The 22,199-nt window shown below is 50.3% G+C and overlaps 1 protein-coding gene across 2 annotated transcripts in view; it reads right to left on the reverse strand.

The window, feature by feature from the left end:
- The window catches only part of ELOVL5 (ELOVL fatty acid elongase 5), a 59,342-nt gene continuing 37,143 nt past the window's right edge, over positions 1-22,199 (reverse strand). The window contains exons 3-8 of one of the 2 annotated variants that reach the window (XM_032463280.1): positions 19,657-19,844; positions 8,486-8,563; positions 7,238-7,409; positions 5,381-5,505; positions 2,832-2,966; positions 1-1,862 (exon numbers count right to left, since the gene is read on the reverse strand). In XM_032463280.1, the coding sequence (XP_032319171.1) occupies positions 1,719-1,862; positions 2,832-2,966; positions 5,381-5,505; positions 7,238-7,409; positions 8,486-8,563; positions 19,657-19,844 (842 nt within the window). In that variant the 3' untranslated portion in view covers positions 1-1,718. The remainder of the gene's footprint in view (positions 1,863-2,831; positions 2,967-5,380; positions 5,506-7,237; positions 7,410-8,485; positions 8,564-19,656; positions 19,845-22,199) is intronic. The other variant, XM_032463281.1, reaches the window with a different exon arrangement.

Raw genomic sequence — 22,199 nt, forward strand, 5'->3', positions numbered from 1 at the left:
CACAGGTAATCAAAACCGTTTTAATGATTACTGTTTAGACATTAACATTGTGGGAGTACCCCGATGAGCTGAAGCACACTCTGACCGCACACTACTGAGTGTTATAGTTTCTGTATTGAAATATGTAAAGACGTTCGCAAACTAGTACCTAGGGAGACACACATTTACAAATACACACATTCTAGATCGGATAAGGTAAATGTAAACAGAGGCCGAACTCCTTCCAAACAAAACCCACGAGACACGTTAGGAGAACCAACCAGCTCCCTGTAATATGAATGTGCAAAATTAAAGCATGATAAACTGATATTTACATAAATACCAAACCAACAATTAGCTTCTACATTGTCAGTGACCTTCTCAAATGTGTCACGAGTGGTTTTTCAATCCCCTCCTTGGAGAAGGTGGTTCGGAGGCTAAATTCCAACACTTTTAAAATGACACACACTACCGTCCTTACCTGTCCGACCACGGCCTCGAGGGCATGAGACATGATTTTATGATCAGCAGTCTTATTTTTAAACAAGCAGTTCTAAACGAATCTTTAGCTTCTAAGTAGGGAAGAAAACAAAAATTACAGTTGCTATTAGATTTACACTGAACAAATGATCCAATTCCCCAGTTCTCCTATGCTGTAGCTGTCTGTTTAATTTTACCTTAAATTTTTCTAAGGTCCCTTCCCCTCCCTTTATTCATTTTGGTAAGCTAGGCACATTTTAAAAGGAAGTTTGTGTCAAAACAGATTAGCAGTACAGAAGGTAACCCAAATTTGGACCCCGGCAACCAGTTTACCAGCACTCATCTATGGGACTCTGTCAAACAGTAAATATTCAATCCTCTCTCTTGAAAAGTATCTCTCTTCTCTCACAAGTGGAAAGCAAGACGGGCTTTGTTTCCCGAATAAAAACACTTAGCACTTCTGAAATTTAAAACAGCCTACTCAACCCACACACTTCCTAAAATCTTGAAGACAAAGAATATACATTTACGTTCCATCGAGACGGCTTTAGAACCTCCCCCCTGCCTCGCTTTTTACATTATTCATAGTGGCACTCAAAATAAAAAAATAAGATCTGTTAAAAAGTTAGACTGACTATTCCACTAGATTTGAGCCCGTCTGACTTAAAGCCAATATTACAAAACCGAAGGTGCCGACTTCACACGTACAAGTCACTTGACATTATGTGTCACATGATAGTTGTGTAAATCACAATCTTTGATTTTTCTGGAGCTATTAAGAAAGGAATGAAAACTTGAAACATACCCTAATTGAAACTAATACACTTTGGGCCCTGCTTTTTAAATTTTAAGGCATGTGTGTTTCTCTGCTGTAACAACATTATACAAATTTACAATCACATGCATGATCTACAGGTTAAAAAAAAAAAGGTTTGGATTACAGTGTTCTTCAGTTGTGAATCACAATTCAGCACCCATCATGTTACAACTAATAAGGCAACAGCAGTGTCGGGTACCGCGGCAACACTCCCTCCAGTCTAGCGCAGGGGTCGGGGAGAGCCCAGAAATGTTAAAAATCTTATGCCTGCTTGGGTAACCTGTCTACGTTTCCTAGGGGTTTGGAGCTGATGGAAGAGGTCCTACGCGAGTCACGCTATGGAGGCCGGCTAGTGACAGCAGCTGTGAACGAGCGACGGGCACAAGTCGTACTGTGCTTACGATCTGACCACGTGGTTCCAACCGGGTTCCGCGCTCGGTCCTCAGTCCTTCCGCTGCCTCCTCGGCTTCACATTGTTTTCCAGGGAAGAAAACCTGCCGGCGTGGCCGTTCACGGCAGCCACGGAGCCATTCTGGTGGTCCTTCTGCTGCTCTCTCCTCCGCGAGGCCCCCTTCTTGTTGTAGGTCTGCAAGACAGACGGGCGGGTGGGAGCTCGGCCGGGGACCCACTGCATCCCCGGCGCCAGGCCTGGTCCTTTTGGGGCCAGGTGCCATCTGCGGCCAGGCACCCAAGAAAGCCTTGCCCTTCCAGTGTCTGGAGGGCAGGGGAGTGGGCCACGCTGGCCCCTCCCGCTGCAGTACCTCCTCCTCCTGTCCCCTGGCATCCTGTGCCTTCACACTCAGCTCATGACTTTAGCAGTCACTTCGGCCCTTTATGTACAAAGTGCTCTGCTGCTAAGAGCAGGTAAATCAGGTGTGGTTTCGGCTTCGGTGGGCCCTGTCCTTTAACCTCCCCCGTGCCTGGTCACTGCCCCAAAGTGCAGCTCAAACCTGCCACCCCCGCTGTGTCTGGGGAAAGGTGTTGGTCTGCAGGGGGCGCAGGAAGGGGCAAATGCACTGAGCACCCCCCTGCCTGGGACACATGAGGTCCAGGGCTGATGGGAGGCAGGTGGGGGGCGTCCAGCAGCGGCCACGAGAGGTCAGGCTCCCTTTAACGGACCCTCCCATGAGCAGAAATCTACATCACGGGACATACTTGGGAAGGACCATCGGCCCCACACCTGAGCAGTGGGCATGTAAGAAAACCAGGACTTGGGGCAGATTTCTATCTACAGCTGGGGACTAAGATGGAAATTTCTTCAGATGTTTAACTTAGCCCCGAAGTGCAGGGCAGTGGGGCTACGACACCTTGGCCTGTGAATCCCCTACTGCGTGTCTGCAGTGGCGGCGGAGGGAAAGGTCCGGGGTCTGCTGGATAGCTTTGCTTTCCCACGTGGACCCCAAGCCTCCCTGGCCAAAGACCTGCAACTCCAGGGGCCTGGGGCAGACTTCAGCCCCTCCTACACTGGCAGTCACTCCCTCCCCCAACCCAAGAAAGATGGGGGCCTTGACTGAAAAGATCCCAAATCCCAACCACACAGGAGAGTGAGATTTACCTGAATGTAGAAGTTTGTGAAGAGGGCGATCAGAGAAATCATGTATCCAATCTGGAAATACAGCCACCCAAGAGGGAAGGCACACGGCCAGATGACCCCGCAGGTGGTCTGGATGATGGTCAGCACAAACTGAAGCTGGGGGTTGGGGACAGGGGACACAGCTAAGAAGTGCAGCCACCGCCCATGGACAAGGCATCTGCCAAGTGGACGCTCTGCCCTGTACCCCCGAGTGTGGGCACTAAGACTTACAAACCTTCCTGTGGGTACAGTCATCTCAAAACCATGGTGCGCCCTCACTGTGTCCCCAACTGTATATGCACCTGTATCTGTCTTATGTACGTGTTTCTCCACTTTCAGCTACTGGAACCACCTTCTCTAAAGCTCACCATACTCTATCACCTGGAAGTTGCCGAGAGGAGATCTGAAAACTTCCCACTGTGAGAGATAAAAATCCAACTCCATATGGTGACAGATGCTTAACTAAACTTAACCGCTGCGACCCTTTTACAGTACACACATGTATCAAATCACCATGTTGTACAACTTAGACACTGACTTCAGGGACACAGTATGGGAGAGGCAAGAGGTTTTTTGTTTGATTTTTAAAAGGCAGGAAGGGTGCGGGCTGGTGTTTAGAGGGACTGGGGACATCCTGGCAGGGCGTGCGCTCCCACGGCACACTTTCCCCATCCTTATCCTTCTGGTTTGGTGAAGGCTGAGGCTGGTAAGCAGACTTACACTGTTACTGGGATATAATGCTAGTTCTGTAGATTATTTCTGATGCGCAAGTCTCGACAAGCAAGTGGGACTGCTTGGGGAGACAGGGAGGAGGGCTTAAGATAAGGTGTAGCTGCTGGAGGTGTGTCTGTTTAGAGTAGTAACAGCCTGGGGCTAGGCTCTGCCCACTGGATTTCTGGGCCATCCTCCCAGGGTTTCTATATAGGGAACATTGTTTGGTTTTGTTTCCTTATTTTTTTAAGGTTAAGTATTCTAGACTGCCAAGTAGGTAGGAGGGGTGCTCAGAATAAATCTAGGCACACTGGGCGTAATCTTCTATGTCAAAGGGCAGACTGGATACATGTGGGAGGCAGCGCTCCAGTCTGTTCTTCTAAATCTGCTTTTGCAGAGCCGCGCTAGCTGCACTGCTTGGTGTCTCCCGGTCTCTGCATCACTTCTCCTCGAGGGTCTGGTTAAAGAACAATTGTCCTCCCTCACAGGTGGGTGAGAAAAGCATTAACAAGGATGACAGAGCTGCCAGCAAAGAGGTGGTAACAAAATGTCAAACACAGACGCAGCTCAGAAGATGGAGGACTTTTTCCCCCAGGTTATTTTTCAAATGGGAAAAATCACAGCTGACTTGGAGGGATCTGAATCAGGTGGTTTCGTTTATTCTTTTCTTTTTTTTTCTTTTTTTTTTAATATTTCACTAGGCTTTCTTTCTTTTTTTTAATTTTTAGTTTTTTGGAGAAAGGTCATTAGATTTACTTATTTGTTTTTAGAGGAGTGACTGGGGACTGAACCCAGGACCTCGTGCATGCTAAGCACATGCTCTACCACTGAGCTCTACCCTCTCCCCAGCTTGGTTTCTTTAGAAAAGAATGTGTCAGTAAGGCAAGGCCACGGCTAAGAGTTTCATATCTGCTATCAACAGGTCAGCGAGCTCTGGCCTACTGCCTCTGTGTCCTTGTCTATAAAACAGGGGTAATAACAGGAAATCAGGCTACAGGAACAATCCGTGTAAAACTGCTTGAGTGCCCGGCACACAGTACACTCAGCAAACGTCAGTGTTTAACGTGAGCAGTAACAGTGTTAATGATTAAATAACAGTAATAATAAAATACATATAATATATGTAAGATATATAATAATATTATATAATTAATAATAATAAAGTTTATGAAAGCAATCAGGAGGGGAGAGGAACAGGGTGTATGCTACACTGGCAAGTGAGGAAAGCTTAAGAATGGACGGTCGGTAATAACCACCAAGTGCGAAGGGTTGCCGGGGGCCCTGGTGTGCGAGTCCGGGCAGGGGGCCATCACCGGAAGCACAGCAGGCACCACTGTCCCCACTACACAGGCCGGGAGGCCACCTGCCTCAGCCAAGCATCCCTGCTGCCTAATGAGCTACCGGGAAAGAAGCCTGGGCCCATGCTCCTCAAAAGCTCCTCCCTGAAACTCCTGAAACACAATAAACACATTTCACCTAGGATCTGGATCATAGTTGGCAGTTGTGTGGATGCACGTGTGCTGTGTGCACAAACTAAGAACAAAGAAAGGGCTGAACCTGAAGTCAAGGAACCAGATTCCAGTCCTTGTTCTGCCATCCAACTAGCTACACACCCACGGGCACGGTTCCCCCATCGACTGAAGTGAGCAGAATTCCCGGCTCTGTCCACTTCAGGGAGTTTAACTCGTCCAAGAGAGGGGGCGGGAGAGGCACAGCTCCGGTGCTGGTCAAACCCCATGAAGCCGGGCAGAGCGCGTGGCCCAGGGAGAGCTCAGCGCCCCCCCGTGGCGAGGCCTGGGGGGAGAGGCTGCGTCACTCACCAGCTGCCCCTGAGTGATGTACTTCTTCCACCAGAGGTACGGCCGCATGGACGGGATGGATGACAGGCCGTAGTACGAGTACATGAGGACGTGGATGAAGCTGTTAAGGGTGGCACCGAAATAAGCTGCCGGGACAGAGAGGGTGGGGGAGGGGTGCATCAATGCTTTACATACAACAGGTGAAAAATAAATAAAACCCAAGATTCTTGTTAAATCCAAAAAAAAAAAAAAAAGTTTTGATCAGGGGCTGGCAAACGCTGCTGCAGCAAGCCCTGCACTGGGCGTGTGATCAGTCAACTCCCACCCCAGCAGGGCAGGCAGCCGCAAGGCTGCGTTAAGCCCAGCTCAGCTGTGGCTGCACCCAGCCGGGGGCGGGGTGGGGCGGGGAGGGCAGCTAACGCACGGAGTCAGGAGCCTAAAGGCTTTGCTGCCAGGCCCCCACCAACCCCCAGAGGCACCTTCCCGAGTGCCTCCAACTGCTGCGTGGGCGACTCGGGGAGGGCAGCCGACGGCGGGACGCTGGAGGCCAGAAGCCAGCTGGCTCTACACACCTGCTGACGCTGGAGAGAACCACCGCCTAACTCCTCCCCGGGCTGAGGCGCGCAGGCTGTACGCGCAGCCTTGCCAGTCATCCAGCCCCAGCCCTAGCTCCTTGCAGACGAGAGACCCGTCTTTCATCTCAGGCTTCGTAACCTCCAGGAGGACCACCGGATCCTGCAGGCTCTCCGTTCCCTGCCGCCACAGCAAGCAGCCAGGCAGAGCCCCCCGCCTGCCCCCGTGCGGGCAGAGGCCCCCCGCCTGCCTCCATGCAGGCAGAGGCGCCCGGGCCGGGGTCAGAAAATGGGCTCTACTCCCCGGCTGTGACAGTAACTGGACAAGTCACGTCCACTCTCTGGCCATCTCCCGTTGGCCAGGTGGGGCTGGCTGCAGCCTGTTCCCCTGCGGGCTCTCTGACATTTCTAGCCCCAGTTCCAGTGTCGGGAGGTGCTGTTCCTACTACGGTTATGCCAGGTCACCCACTGCCGAGGTGCAGGCTCTCCCAACCCTCCCACAACCTCAGGTCTCTCCCACACCGGAAGGAGTCGTACTTGCAACCTTTCTGGTTCTAAAATTCTCTGACTGTGTGGCTATCGGTGGGTCGAGTTAACCAGGGGCAGCCTATCCTGGGGGAAAATGTATGTAAGTAGACTCAGAGGCTCCCAGTCAAATTTGTCGGTGACAGATGCGGGAATTTTGACTGGGACACGCTAGAACTCCTGGGCTGAAACTGGTGGTGACAACTTAATCTCTGAAAATGACAGGACCCTTCAGACCACAAGCTTTCCAAAACCACCCATGTCCTCTCTAGAGAATTTACGTCAAATGGTGCTTGTCACAGAAGCCGCCCAGCCAAAGGGGCTTCAGGGTAAGAGTCGCTGTCTCAGAATACACACAGGTCCCTGAGGTTCTACTCAGGTAAAGCTGTTCCCTGGTGCCCACTCAGTGGTGTGAGTCCCTCTTCCTGCTCTGTCCTTGTCAGTCAAACACCTTCCCAACTGTAGAGAAATACAGATGAGAAATCGCCTGGAAAAGCACCCTTGATGATGAAGAACTCTGTTCCAATTTCTTAACATGCCCCAGGCTGGGAATCTGGTATCTCCTTCATCCTGCCAAATTGGCACAGGATGTGTCCCAAACTGGAAAAAGGGTCCGTCGGCTCGCTGGGTGCACAGCCACACAGACTATCATAAGAAGCGACCTGGACACCAAGCTCAAATGCGTGACCCAGACATCTACAGACACTGCACCTTTTCTCAAAGCCCCAGTTTCAAATTCAGCTTCTCCGCTCACAACTGTCCCCAAAGACATGAGACTCACAGTGGCCACAGGGCACCCAGTTCATCACGAACCACCAGATGTTGAACATGCTGGCGTGGTGGTAGACGTGCAGGACGGTGATCTGGTGGTTGTTCTTGCGCAGGATGAAGAAGAAGGTGTCCATGAACTCGATGAGCTTGGAGAAGTAGTACCACCAGAGCACGCGGATGATCTAGGAGGAAGGGGCCGTCAGTGCCTCCTGCCGGGGTCCGCTCCCTCCCGGCATCCCGCGGGAGCCCCTGCATCCGGGGGCGCCGGTCACTCTGTGCTGCCTCGAACCAGAACACCAAGGAGGGGGCCCTCAAGTGACCACAGGGAAAGCTTTAAAAGGGCTGCAACACCCTTCAAGCCCTTAACAAAACCTGCTCCCTCTGCAGGAGCCTGCTGAGCCATTGGAAGAGGGAAGCCACGGGGGGGGGGGGGGCACTTGCGATCTCAGGGGCCGGCAGGGGACAGAACACGAGGCAGAGGAGCGGAGGAACTGGGGCCCCCAGCACCAGGTCCTGCCCAATTAAATATGCCACACAGGGGCTCTAGGGGAATGACTGGCAGGGGAGGGTAGACCTCAGTGGTAGAGCACATGCTTAGCATGCACGAGGTCCCGGGTTCAATCCCCAGTACCTCTGTTAAATAAACGAACCCTAATCACACATCCCCCAAAAAGAGAATTAAAAAAAAAAAAAGGAAACAACTGCCCTGCTGAGTGTACCCTGATAGCCCTTCATTAAAAACAAAAACCCCCAAACACTCATGGAAGCTGGAATCTAAAGACCACACTTGAGGGCACTTAGAGGAATGGTTTAAGCATTTAAGACATTATCCTCACGATTCCGTTTATATTATATAAACAGAGCTTAAATACTGATAAATGCAAGCACATTTTCCCCCTCCCGGAAGCTGTTAACAGGACTTAACCTTTGCAGAGAGGGAAATTTTAGTTTCCACTCTATACCTCCTTCATGCTGTTTAACTGTTCACAACATGTGTACATATTGCTTTAAAATTTTAAAAAAAAATGTCAGCAGGGATAACCTGAACAGCCACCTTGTCTATTGTACAATTTCTTTCTTTCTTTTTTTTAAAATAGACTTTAGAGCAGTTTCAGGTTCACAACAGAACTGAGCAGAAAATACAGAGTTCGCACACAGCCCTCCCCACTCACACACATACACTCCCCTGCCCTCAGCATCCCTCATCAGTGCGGCATATTTGTGTACAATTTCTTAATTAAAAAAAAACAGACAGTACCTTCATATCTGCTTCTCCTGCGCTGTGTGTGCCCTGACAGAAGTAGTTATATTTGCCTTCCCATACTCCCATCACTAACTGGAAAAGAAAGACAAAAGGGAAGCGCCGATTAGCAACAAAATCAGAACCAGGACGAGCCCTGATGATCAATTAAACTTCATTAGTTTAGGAATCTGGGCGAACTGACCTTGGGCTGTGCCGAGGCAAGTCTGCTCTGACAACACGCATGAAGATAAAGGTGTGTGAACGGGGGTTTAAACCACGCCTCCTCTTCACATGGGGTGGGGGGCCGGGGTCACTCGGGAGGCCCTGCTTTGCTAAGCGGCCTCTCTCCAGACCCTTGGTTCCCCTGGGTCCCTCACGGGCACCCGAAGTGACCCCATCATGGCTCTGGTCCTGCCCTGCATGGCCTCAGGGAAGCCGCAGGTTTTCACAATCAGACTTTCCCTAAGCCAAGCTTTCTCAAACTTGCCAGTGCAGGGCCAAGTAATCTCAAGGGCACGTTGAAATGCTCATGGCCGGGAGGCCTTTCTGGCCCGTAGGTCTGGGTGGTGTCCAAGAATTCCTATTTCGAGCACTTCCCAGGTGATATGCTGGCTGATTCCCCCAGGCAGGAGAGCCACTGCTGCAAGCCTGGGGGTGGTGGAGCCCAGCCTCAGTCTTCATGACTCCCCGAAGCTGTGTCATCCCCTGATCTGCAGACCGAGGAAACTGTGGCCAGCCTCAGAGTTCACCTGCAGCAGAGCAGGCACTGTGGCATTGCAGAGAGGGCACCCGGCCTGGGGACAGGCCCCAGGGAGCAGGGTGGCAGGGCCCCCAGCACTCCAGGAGGGCCACAGATGCCTCACCTGCACACGGGGACGAGGCCCGGCCAGGGTGAGCCCTGCGGACCTGCTCTGGCAGTCCAGAGGGAAGGTCTGATCTGGCCACCAGGTGTGTGACCATGCCATCTGTCCACTATGTTCCAGACAGAGAAACCTGCATGAGATGCTCCTTCTTCATGCAGACGGCGGCTCACCGCCACGTGTGGGAGCCCCAGCACCCTTCAGGGGTCCTGGTGGCTCTCCCTCTAGTGGTCAAGTGGGGCCGCGGGAGGAGAAACCTGGGGTGGTCCAATAAAGAGGAACTGACCACTGGGCCTCAAAGTGTGGTTCCTGATGTGTCCCCCCAGTCTGGAGCACGAGCACATGTGGGAACTCGTAAGACATGCACGTTCTTGAGCCCCGCCCAGACCTTCAGAATTAAAACCCTTGAGAACACAGCAGTGCGGTTTACAAAGGGTGCCCCACCCGCCCTCACCGCAGCACCAGAATCACCATCACCCAGCATTGCCCAGGAATTTGCTAGAAATAAGAAACCTCGAGCCCCACCCCACACCTACTGAATCAGAAATTATTGGGTGTGAAACCCAGTTACTTGGCAGGTTATTCTAATGTAACTGACGTTTGAGAACCTCTGGCTTAACGTCCTGCTGCAGGATGGGCTCCCCTGGGGAGCTTTTAAAAAATCACTAATGCCTGCCCCACCCCCACCCACCCAGCAGACCATTAAACCAGAAGCTTACAGGGCCTTTTACCAGCTCTCAAGCTCCCAATGGGCAGCGAGGAGTGGGAGCCACTGGTTTCGTGCTACCTGATTCAAGTGAGAAACAGTTCACTTCCAGTGCTGTGGGAAGACGCAACAGACACGGGACTCTAGAGCCTCTTGCTGCGCACCTCCCCCCCGCCCCAAACTGTCCTTGAGCAGAGTTTGCTGCGGGAGCCACACAGATGCTCTCCGGGAACAGAAGCTGATCACAAGGGTCTGAAGACAAACCGTTAAACTTCCACCCAGTCTGACCTCAGAAATAAAAGCCAGCAGTGGGTGCATCCCTGCTTCAATCTGATTTTGTTTCTGATCACAGGAGCAACTAGCTGAGACGGTGTGGATACTTCAAAGAAAACTCGTCATCACTTCTGGGCATCTCCTCTAAGCCCCTGGGCAGTAAGAGGCAAACATTTTTAAATATACCAGGAGAAAGTAAAATCTTTGTTCACAGAAGACTTCCTTTGAAAATAGAAATTTATAGTTGTTTTACATCATTAAAGAAGGAGAGGCAGGTGGTGCATTTAAAAAATACTATGGAACACCAGACCACACCTGCCATCTATTTCTGTAAATAAAGTTTTATTGGAACAAAGTCACTCCAGTTCATTTACAGTGTCTGCCGTTCATGCTAAAATGGCAGACTGGCTCACAAAGCCTTAAAAAGAAAGCAAAGTTGTGGACCTTGATGACATTTTCATAGGTCTACCGCCAATGAGAGAAGTAAGTACAACACAGCAAAGTTCAATGAAGATAAAAGCGTGCAACTTATACCTTTATTTAGAACAGCATTACTTGGCAACATTTAAAATTTACTAACACATGGTTATCCTCACTAGATATATTTTTTGGAAATTTCATCATCTTAAGAATCTAAAATTCTACATGGCTGTGTTCACGATTGTCTTACCTTGGCAGGGCTTGAGAAAAGCCAGGAGCGCTCGGGAAGAGGACCCATCCTTCCCCACAGTCATGCAGGTGCCCCAGCCTGCAGGGTGGGCCGAGACGGAGGGATCTGTCAACTCTCCCGGGAGGGACTCTCTGGCACATGACTCCTGTCTTTCAGAAGAAATCCAGGTGGCATTGCCTCAACTCTTTAAGCAAATTAATCTAAAATTCCATCTGCCTCTCCCCTTGTAACAGGAAAGAAAAAAAAATCTCTGTATAAAACACTGACTGTCTCTGGAGGCTAAAGAACTGACACCGAGGTGCTGGGTGGTGCACTTGGCCGTGCTGAAGCACAGAGCAGAGGCACGAACCAGAAGCTTCTCACTCAGGGCCCCTCACTGTCTGGAGGAGCCCACCCCGCATCTTCCACCTGCAGAGGCTCAGTGCAGGCGCCCCCATCACTGCTGCCCCTGCACTTCTGCAGGGGGCCCTGGTGCCTCTCCAAGCACTGAAGCCTGCGTTCAAATCCTTCAACGATTCTCACTATCCTTCAGATCGAAACCCGAAACCCTAAACCCTAAACACAGCACGCAGGCACTCATGACCTTCCAAGAACGTACCTCCAAGCCGATCTTCTTCCCTTCCTCCCTTTCCCCCAGCCAGACCATGGCCCCTCTGCTCCCCAAGCACGCCCTTCCTTCAGCGGCCAGGGAGCGCGGGTAATCAGCTCCCCCGCCTGGTTTGGCCAGGTGACCTGGGACAAGGAACTCCAAGCTTTTGGCCTCAGTGTCCTCACCCCTCAAACAGGATAAAACAACTCTCTCGCCTGCCCAGGCTGCCTAAGAAGCTGGAGGTGACATGATGCTCACCTTGACCCACCTGGCAGAGAGGCAGCACAGGAATTTTCATCCTTTTCAGCTGCAACGCGCTCAGCACCCAGACCCCCATCGCCAGCTTCCACCATCCCACCTGTGCGTCCGAGTCTGGCTCCAACCCTCTCTTCTTCACGACTGCCCCCCCACCCCCCGAGCACTCCTGTGGAAGCCCCTTCTCCTGCCTGAGCCCACCCCGCCCTATCATTTGCTCACCTGCCCCCGCAGGCCCTCCGTCACTAGCCCTGTAAACCCTCGGAGGTGGTGGCCGCCGTGTCCACACCCAGAGCCCAGCGGGGGGCGGGGGGCAGGGGGACTTGTATACAAGAGGTGCTGGACAAATATTTGCCAAACTAACGACCAAGAATTCAAGGTGCTGCTTTCTGTCCCATAAATCTAGGCCCGGTGTTTTCTTTGCGGCAAAAGAAAAAAAAAAAGCAGCCGCAACTTTATTTCATTTCTACTTTGCAAATAAAGAAACTGAAGTATGAGGAAGTATGTTAACGAGGCTTGACTGTGACAATTCTGCTCCCAAGATGAAAACCAGTTCCTCATCAAGCGTCATCCTGGTGACACAGAAAGTTTAATTCTTACACATCCTTGGTTTCAGAAGGGATAGAATGGTCTAATACAGGAGGACCAAGCCCCCAAGTTGAAGTTTATTCCTCTAAGCCTCTCAGCCGCCCTCCACAGAAGTGGTCCAGATCTAGGTCCTGCCTCTTCCTGCATTCCCATCAGAAGAGAACGGCTTGTCCGTGGGTAACAGACCCCAGGGGCTCTCGGAGCCGAGGCCTGGCCTTCCCTGCAGCCCCCGAGGAGCACCTCGGGGTAGAGACAATGCTCGTGCCTCACCAGGCTTCTTTCCCAGAGCCGCTCTGGTCCCGCCCTGGAAACTCATCACTCTGCGGCCACCGTGGGGAGAGGGCCCCAAAAGTGGGACAAAGCGAGGCGCTGGCAGTGAGGGCAGGACTGGGGCCCCGTGGACAAGAAGGCCAGGCGAGCGGCTGGCCACTACCTCTGCAGCTCCTGAGACCACCGGCTACTCCAGGAGCAGCCGAGGGGCACTTGTGACCCTACCTGGCTTTTCCCAAGTAACCAAGATGCACACAGCACCGCTGCAAACCCCACGTGCTTTCTCCTTCTTCGGAGTAAAGCAAACTCTAATCAGGCCGGAGGCTCGTGCAGGCTCTGATGAAAGCATAGCTAAAAGCTCTCTTCTCTCCTTCTGAGAAAATTCAGTAAAAGATGGTCTTGTGCGTCCTCTCATGCATGAAAGAAGAAAACCGAGGTGGGTCTCCTAGCTGGGTCTGGATGACGCAGTTTGTGGAGTGAATCATCTCTTAACGGTCAGAGCCGACTTCTCTCATCGGACCCCTCGATTTAACCACAGATGAGGTATACCCCGCCCCCAGCATGATAACCACTTCCATGGCACTTTCTGGAATGCTACCAAAGCATCTCAAGAAGCAGTCATTCGAAACCCTTCAGGCAGAAAACTGTCTTCCTGTGTGACCCTTATCCGTCCTTCACCCCAACATCCCAAGATGTCAGAACAAGACGACCCCTTTCCAAAGGGGCTGACCAGTTTAGTGATGAGGGTTTGACAAGTGCAGTGGTTATTATTTACCCCCTAAGCAGAAATGGAATGAAAAGTAATGAGAACAGGCACCGTCCATGCTGAGACTCAACTAGCCCAGGACGCGGGGACTTTTCTAAGCAACACCCCCAGAAGAATGTGAGGCTGACGTCTTCACAGATTCCACCATTCCTGTGTCAATCTCCAAATGCGTAGCTTTTAGGTCTGGGACAAGTTCATGTTTTTAATAAGGAAACAGAGATGAGCAGTGCTACAGGTGGTCCAAAGTCACACAGCTTCCTGGTGGCACCGCTGGGACCAGCACCCAGGAATGCCAACCCTCGGTCCACGTGCAATCTCCAATGGCATTTCCAGGCTCCTCTGACCTTCTCTGTCCGGTGTTGAATCCTCAGGAAGAGCTCGATGGAGATACTCTACCCACGAACAAGTCTATGAAAAAGTAGGCCTTCCACTGCACTTGTATCTTCAGCAGATGTTTGGTTTGAAATGAACCATCAGCTATGCCAAAATCGACAGCCCCTCCATGGGTTAGCTGGCCCATCCTGGCAGCGCCCTTGTGGAACAGGGTCCAGTCCGAGCACCTGGGTTTGAATTTCAGATCTTTTATGTCCAGAGCGTAAGGATGCTCATTACGATAACTTCATACCCGTGACCTCCAAAAGTGTTTTTCCCCCTTAAGACCAGGAACACCCCTGGGTTATGGCTGAACGCAACACTCCTGCGTCATTTACTCCTAAGTTGTAAGGACAGGCTCCAGACCCTAGAGAAGCCTTCAGAACAAAGCACAAGGAAACAGCTTGTCCTCAGCCCAACCTGCAACAGGCATGTCCGGCATTCTTCCCTGCACCCTGCGGCCCTTCCCTCTGAGGCTGGCAGGACTCTCCTCTCACTCTTCAGTCTCCTGAGAAGTGCTTTCTGGTAGGTTGCTTCCACGTACCCCAGGAGAAATGCTCATTTTATGTTTTGGGGGGTGCTGGTGGCTGGCAGAGAGAACCCACGCTGAGACTCAGTGTTCTAAGGCCGTGAGCACAGCGGGCTGAAGCACTGACTTGAACTTCGGGTCCCCCCGGAGCTCTGCCTCTGCAGAAGGCGGCAGGAACAGTTCGATGAACACTGAGTGAGTTAGCTCCATACTCGGCACACAGAAGGCCCTATGTGTGTCTTTGCTATGATTCCAGCCAAACATCTGCTCTTTCTGCTCCAACATGTGAAGGCTCCTGACTAGGTGTGCAGTGGTGTTGCTCCTACTGTATACAGAAGTCCCCCAGAGCATCCCCTGCAAAATTTCAAGAGGGCTCTCCAGCTTCCTTCCTGACTGAGGATTTGCAGAGTGGTTCTGGGTCATACCAGCAGCGAGGCCAAGGTTACCAAGGTCTGTAGGTCAATGCAGGCAAGTCAGGTGTGGCTCCAGACCAATGCCAAAGGCCCCCTCTGCACTGGAAGGCATCCCCTCCATGTCCCCTGGGTGTGTGGCTGTGGGGAGGGCGGGCTGGGCTAAGTCCTTCTCTCAGGGCGATGCCAGGTGCACGGACAGGTAAGTAACCCAGGCAGTGTTTCCAGTCTCTGAGAGAAGCTTCCTTCTGAGCAGGGAATTTCAGTTGTGCAGGAACTAAGAGTGACAGGCGTTTTAGGTAATGGTCAGGCCTCTCTTCCAAGTATCAGTCTCACCAGGGTTTCAACTTCTCTGCACCTCTGCTCAGTGGGGTCCAGCAGAACAGTCCTGATGGTCTTTTTCAAAGTATTTTTTGGTACACGTAAGCATTTTTTTTTAATAAAACTGGCCAATTATGACTGGCCAGGTCTTTTAAGTGTTTTTTCCAAATCTTATTTTCCCACAATAACATAGCTATTTTAGGAAAGCCTGAAGGGAAAGAAAAACAACGAGACTGTTTAGAATATGATGTTTCCAGAGCAGCTGCTCTGCATCTCCATCGAGGACCTTCAAAGCCAGAGCCGGGAGGCAGCGCAGTCAGGTGCCCGGGGGGACAGGGGGACGGGGGGGGGGGGGGGGGGGCCGGATCGACGGCACCAACTCCACAAAGGGCAGAAAGCCGAAGCAAAACGCCCTTCCCATCAAATGCCCCATTTCTTTCATCTTCCCAATAAAGCAGCATCGGAAATCTTTAAAAGAAAATTCAAACAAAAAAACTACTGACTTGTGGTTCTAGCAAAGCTGTGAACTGAAGAAAAGCAGAAGCCGCTCCCCCACTGTTAATGCAGAAATGCTACGTGAAGCGCCAAAACAAAACCCTCCAACGTTGCTGATGCCTAACTATAAGGTGAGGTTTCCCCCAGAAAAAATAACTCAGAAAGAGGAAGTGAGCTTACACTCAAGTCCTTTTGAAAAACTCTTTATTTGGGGAGGACACAGTTATCTGAGATGACCCCAGCAACACTAGTTTGGGATGCTCATACCCAAAAAACCATTCTGGTTTTGTTTTTAAAGAGATAAAGAAATTTAACATAGCTATAATAATTATTCCCAGAGGCACGACCTCACAGACACAGCTAAAAGAAAACTTTTGAAAGAATATTTTTAAAAGCAATACAGCAAATGGTTAAGTTTGAGGTCACGGTCATATCCAAGCTATGGAGGGAAAAAACCTAACAATTCCTTGTTATGGGATGAAAAAAGGTCAAGCAGGGAACTTTCAGAAATAAAAGATGTAAAGTAAAACCAAAAATGGATGGAACAGCACATCAGACACAACTGAAAGTACGAGTGAATCAGAGGAGCTTGGAAGGCGGGCGTAAAGATGCAGAAAATGTGAGAGGACTGTGCAGAGGGTGAGAGTCCAACACACGTCTAACAGGAGCCTCAGACGGAGCCGATGGAGGAGGAGGAGATGATGCCTGAGCACTTTCCTGAATTAATGAAACTGTGTAAACTCTCAGAGCGAAGGAGAGGCTGGGGTCACTGCTCCCACTTGGTGCCATCACGATGTCACAGAGGAGCTGACCTTGAGCTGGGTCCTCAGAAACGAAGACAGGCACTGTCAAACCAAGGCAGGCTTAGGTCTAAAGGAAGCAGTTTCTAAGGGAGAACCAGGATTGGGGTGAGAGGAGCCCTGGCATCCGTGCACAGACCAGGGGGTCAGTGCAGGACACTGCCCTTTGGACTGTGACAAGCCAAGCAATCAGATCCTCGCTGCTTAAGGTGACAGGAGTCCAGAGGTCAGGAGAGGGGCAGGACACACCAAAAAGGCTGCTTGTCAGGACAGAGCAGGTGCCTGAGTGATGTGTTAACTAAGGAGTCATATTACCGGGACGGCCAGGGGAACCTGGAGTCCAGCCCTATTTTCCTCATGCAAAATGAGGAAAAAGCCACCATCTGGCATCGGGGAGATGAGGGTTCTCAATCTCGGGGACAAAGGGAAAGATATGGATAGTTTGAAAAAAAAATTGGGGGGGCTTCCACTGAGATGAAATAAGCCTTAGATCTTGGGGGGTAAAAAGGTACACAAGATTTTTATGTTGGCTATGAAAACAGTTACAAAACTGAGGAATGAACGCAGACTAAGTTGTTTCTCTTCTGTGTCTGGGCATTTTAGTCCTTGAGCCGTCTCCACTGACTGATCCTACATGACACCTAATTTAACAAGTAAAAGCTAAAAGGCTTGCCCTAAAGTCCTCTCCTTCTAACCTAAGACGTACCACTGTTCAAATACGCGTCTATTCAAGGAGCTACGATTTTCTTCCCTGAAATAAAGGACAAGTTCCCGAGGCAATCAGAAGTCAGGCCATGCCTCTCCTTTTAATTTTCTTTCTACCCAACGCAGAAGCCAGGAACAAGTCCACATTCTTTCTACATCCTAAACTCAGTCTCACAGTTTTGAGACAGTCCTTTGGTTATTTTCCTTCTGGCCATTTTAAAGCTTCAGTGATTCCCCTTTCAGTTTCCTTTTTATCTCCCTCTTCCAAGATTCTTCCTTGTCGTCTTTAAGCAACAGTTCATTTCATTTGCATCAGCCTAGAACTTTGCCAAGGCGGCTCTGAATTCATACCACAGGGTTAAATAAACAAAAATATCAATGGCTACATGTTTATTTTTTTAAATTTCTTATAGACCCAAATAGGCAGATAAGCAGGAGGATAAATAGAGGCTAACAGTGTGACCACACCAGTGGTGTGACCTCAGGCAGTGGCTTCAACCCTCGGGGCATTCCTCTGAAATGAGGGGCCCAGCTGGGCCCTGCAGTATTCACTGGAATATAAATGCTAAGCGGGGAAAAAAAAAAAAAAAAAAAAAGAGAGAGAGAGAGAGAAACCAGTAGTCAAAATGAAATTTAAAAGCTGACCAAAAATATGAGTACTACAGATGGGCTTAAGTAAGTATAGGGGGAAAAAAAAAGAAGAATCAGACAAAATCAAACACAAATATCAACTCAGGTGGGTAGTTGGGTTTATTTTCAACTCAGGAATATCTGATCTGGGTGTTATTTTTATAAACTTGATTTAAGGAATTACTGCCACCTTATCTATGACTTCTCTACGCACGTTGAATTGTGGCTTAAAACGGTTATTTTCCTCCTCTGTGTATTGCCCGAATCTCTATATTCAGGGCTTAGACACTGCTCCGTGTTTTGTAATGCTCTCGCCAAGCTGTCGGGGGAAAATCTGTACTTCCGATGACAGTGCTTTCAGGACCCCCCAGACTCACTCACGTGCAGGGAGCAGCCATTTACACAGCACTTGTCTTCCCCTCTTTACAGGGAATTACCTGCTTGAGAGAGGTCGACCCCGAAGTTGTCATTGTATCTCTAGGGCTGGAGAAACACATTAAGGCAGATACTTAAGTTCTATGAGATTTAACAGTCTTAAATATGCCTTCTCTAGAATACTGCTACGTGTGATAAATAAACTCTACAAAGCCTTCTTAACAAAATGGCTCTACTGTTAATCGATTACGGGAAAGCGAATAGTTCACCCTGAGACCTGACAGCTGGCTGTGGCTTTGTCCCTGGAACACGGAGATGAGCTCGGTGCCGGGCCCAGTCCTGGGCACCAGCCTTGTGATATCCGTCTGGGAGGCTAATTAAACTGCCTTCGCTCTAGAACACGGCAGGGAGAAAAAAAGCAGAAAAGGAGCTGTAAGCATTTCACAGAACGTCAGGCATAAAAGCTGTGACAGGAGCATCTATCTACCACCCCAGTCAGAAATCTCTCCCTGGGCTTCCGAACCAGACCCGGATCTCCCAAAGCTGTGGGTCCTCCTCTGGCTCCTGCAGCCACCCACCCACCCACATGCAGCCGGGAGACCCCTGTCACCGCCCTGGGCTGATGGGGGATTCATTTTCAGATGCGTAGTAATTTCTCCCCTTCTCCTTTACGAAGCCTTGGAGAATTAAAACCACACTGAAAGGTTAAAGATCTAAGCAGGAGTACGTGACAGTGGTCACATGGGGCTGAATTCACCCCAGAGATTCAGCAACAGTTTTGTGTTGCAAACCTCAACGGTGCAGTTCTGCCCCTAAAAACGTACACAAATCGTGCTTTCCAGGGGAGAGAGCTCCCTCCCCTTCTAGCTTTAAAGGCTCATTTACTAGATTGTCAAATAGGGAGGCGTTGGCTCCGGTGTGTCTTTCACTCTTATTTAAGCCTCTGAGATCATCCGATTTGTTTTTCCACATCTCTGCTATATAAGAGAACTAATCCGACCTGAACTTACACAGACCATGCAAACCCTCAACCTAGACCCCACTATCCACTCTACTTAGCTTTTAAAAACTAACCTTTCGGATTGCGGCTGTTTGCAGCGATCTGATCAGGAAGGGAGGCTGACTTACCCAAACACACCCAACTCACGCACCGCCCACCTCCTCCCTCCATCAGCTTCCAAACAAGAACCAGGCATTTATTAAATGCTGAATAACAAAACGCTCACAGGGCTGGGTTTCACGTTCTGTTCGTTTTCCACTCTGTATTTTGCCTGCATAAGAGTATTTCTGAAGCATTTATTTTAAGTCTGAGTATAACACAAAACATAAATAATGAAAGAATCAATAGCCAAGGCTTCTATTTTAGATATTCCAGAAGGCGCATTTGTACAAATAACTCTGGCATTTTGAAAAATCGATCTTAAGACATCCTCGGAACACATTCCTGTACCAGCCCTCCTCGGTCCCGCCACCCACCCCCCCACCTCTGCCCTTCTTCCCTTAGGAGCCCAATTCAGGGCAGCAAGACCAGTACCTTCCAGGGAGAGGGGGCCGCGCCGACCTCTGACCTACCTCACAGAACATATAAAGAGACAGCAGCGTGAGTCCGAGGTTGTACACCACCAGAATCCCCCGGCAAGAGAACGGCTGCCTCATCTTCATGTATTTTGGTCCCAGCCATACAATCAGCAAGTACAGGATGGAGCAGACCAAAGTCGGGATGTAATTGTCCAGGAGAAACCATCCTTTTACCCTGGGATCTGGGACACAGTAAAAGAACAACATTTCATGAGTAATAACGTAGATATAAAAATAACCAGAATGTCTTTCAAACGTTTAAAAACAAAAAATGTCTCTAACCACAATTTTACAAGTCACCTAACACTGACGTTCCTAAGCCAACAAAGCAAAGAAGAGGACATGTGAGTCTTTGACACACAGCGTCCGGGTGAAGCGTTGGTTCACGTGACAACGTGCCTGTCAGTCATGGGTTTTGCTAAGTAAAATAATTTTTAAAAATCCTTTCCAAAGACTCTTCAAGAAAACAAGGAGAAAGCTAATGTTTCCATTAACTGGACTTATTAACCAGGCTGGCTGAATTATGCATGGGACAATGAAACCCCGACACACTGTCTCTGGGCGCCAGAGTCCTCCGTCGCTGCCAAGGGTCAGCAGGTCTGCCAGCAGGTGTGGACTCAGAAAACGTGCCCTCGGCCAGCTCAGTGACGGTCCCCAGTCCCACAGGCAGTGAGTGCCGTGGTCACCAGAAGAGGAGACAATGACTTTTTTTTTAAAGGGAGGTTGTGAAGCAGCAGTTATCGACTTAAGCGAGGAGACCTACATGGATTCCAGAAAATTCCTGGTGTGGGAGGGAGGCTCCTCTGCCCCCCTCTCCTTTCTTAGGCAGGAAGGAGTAAAAGGGAAATCAGTTCTAAGAAGCTGCTGGCGGCATCCTGACAGCCCTCCCTGGGATGGGGGCGAACTCCCTGGCAGCCAGATCCCCCAGGTGTCACTTGTCCCCTGCAAGATTTGACTCTATCCACTGGCTGATCCCAGGAAGCCACCTCTGCATCCTGCTATGGGGAGCCCCCAAACCTGTAGCCCCTCCACCTATCTACCCCCCTGAGCCCCACCCACCCCCAAGGAGCGCCGAGGCACCTGCGGGTTCCATCCCACCTTCTAAGCAGAAGCAGCCAAGAGGGGACAGTCTTCGCCCCTCCTTGACCTCCCGGCCGGACCATCTTGCTTCTCTCTCTAGCGCTCCTTCCCTTGACCTTATAGGACAAGCAAAGGTGAGGGAGCACACAGGACCCCTGGGGGAACCACCATCAGTCTCCTTTCTTGCAGACGCTCTAAATTCCCCACCCCCTGTCAGTGTATCTTCCATCAGCTTCAGAGGGAGACGCCCCCCCACCCCCACCCCACAAGTGATGCAGGGATGCTGGAGGTGGTTACTGTCGGCTCTGCTGAACTGTGCTTCTCAGAAGCCCTTCAGGGAAGGGGCTGCCCTGCTGAACGATTCTCAACACCTTCTATTCTCAGCTCTGGGCCTTAAGCTGTCAGTTCTGAGAAAACAAGTTCCTGCTTAGCAGCTAACATCAGACTGTTCCATACGTTTGTGTGCACACACGTATGTGTCACAAACACAGCGCACACACAGAAACCTCCCATTTACTTTTACTGAAAGCTGTTTTGCACCTTGCTTTTTAAAATTTTATAACAAATCTCCACTTTTCCGTGTCACCAAGGCTCCAAGTACCTCCTGGGTGGCTGGCCCCAACCCAGGTGGTAACTCCTTGGGGATCTGGCCGATTGTTGAGCCCTCACCCCACACCCTGGTGACTGGTTCCAACTCAGGCACCCCTGAGCTCTGAGGAGGTGTCAGTTTGTGCGGTTAAAATCATGCAAACGATCTGATCTCTTTCCCTGCCTCTGGAGGTGCAGCCTGGAGTGGCAGCAGGCAGCCTGCAACCACGAAAGGTGGGGGAACCTCTCCCAAGGATGCAGCTGCTCACTGAGGTATGCGGAGTAGGAAATGAGAAGATGGGTCCCTGGGTAACATCACTGAGTCCCTGAAATAACCCAGAGCTTGTAACGTAACCTAGTAATTTTACTATTGTTTCAGCCTTTCAAAATTTGATTTTTTTGGAGGGGGGGTGCTCCCATAAAACTACAAGAAGGCATCCTCCCAACACAGGCGCAGATAGATCTGGCTTGTTCCTTTCCACGGGCTGGACGCTAACCTGTCCCCTACTGATGGGCATCTAGAGTGATTCCAGTTTTGACAAGCACTGCTGCGAAGGACGGTCCTCACTCTGCTGAGGGCATTTTAATTTCAACAGAAAACACCACTGCCCCCCAGAGAGTTTACCGCAAGTGAGACTCTCTCCACATCCTCGCTATCAGCACAGATGGTATCAGCCTGATTTCATCTCTGCTGTACTAACAGATGAAGTTCCTTCTATTGCTTCCTTTTCTATTTTAAAAATCATGAGTCAAACTGAGAACCTCTTTATCTGTTTAAAAGCCTCTTGCAGTTTCCCAATGACTCGTTCTATGAGCCTAAAAGTTCCTTCTTTACAGATAAGACGTTAGATGACACTAGAAGCAGGTGT

Source organism: Camelus ferus, chromosome 20 (genome assembly GCF_009834535.1).
Source record: "Camelus ferus isolate YT-003-E chromosome 20, BCGSAC_Cfer_1.0, whole genome shotgun sequence".
NCBI classification, from domain to species: domain Eukaryota; kingdom Metazoa; phylum Chordata; class Mammalia; order Artiodactyla; family Camelidae; genus Camelus; species Camelus ferus.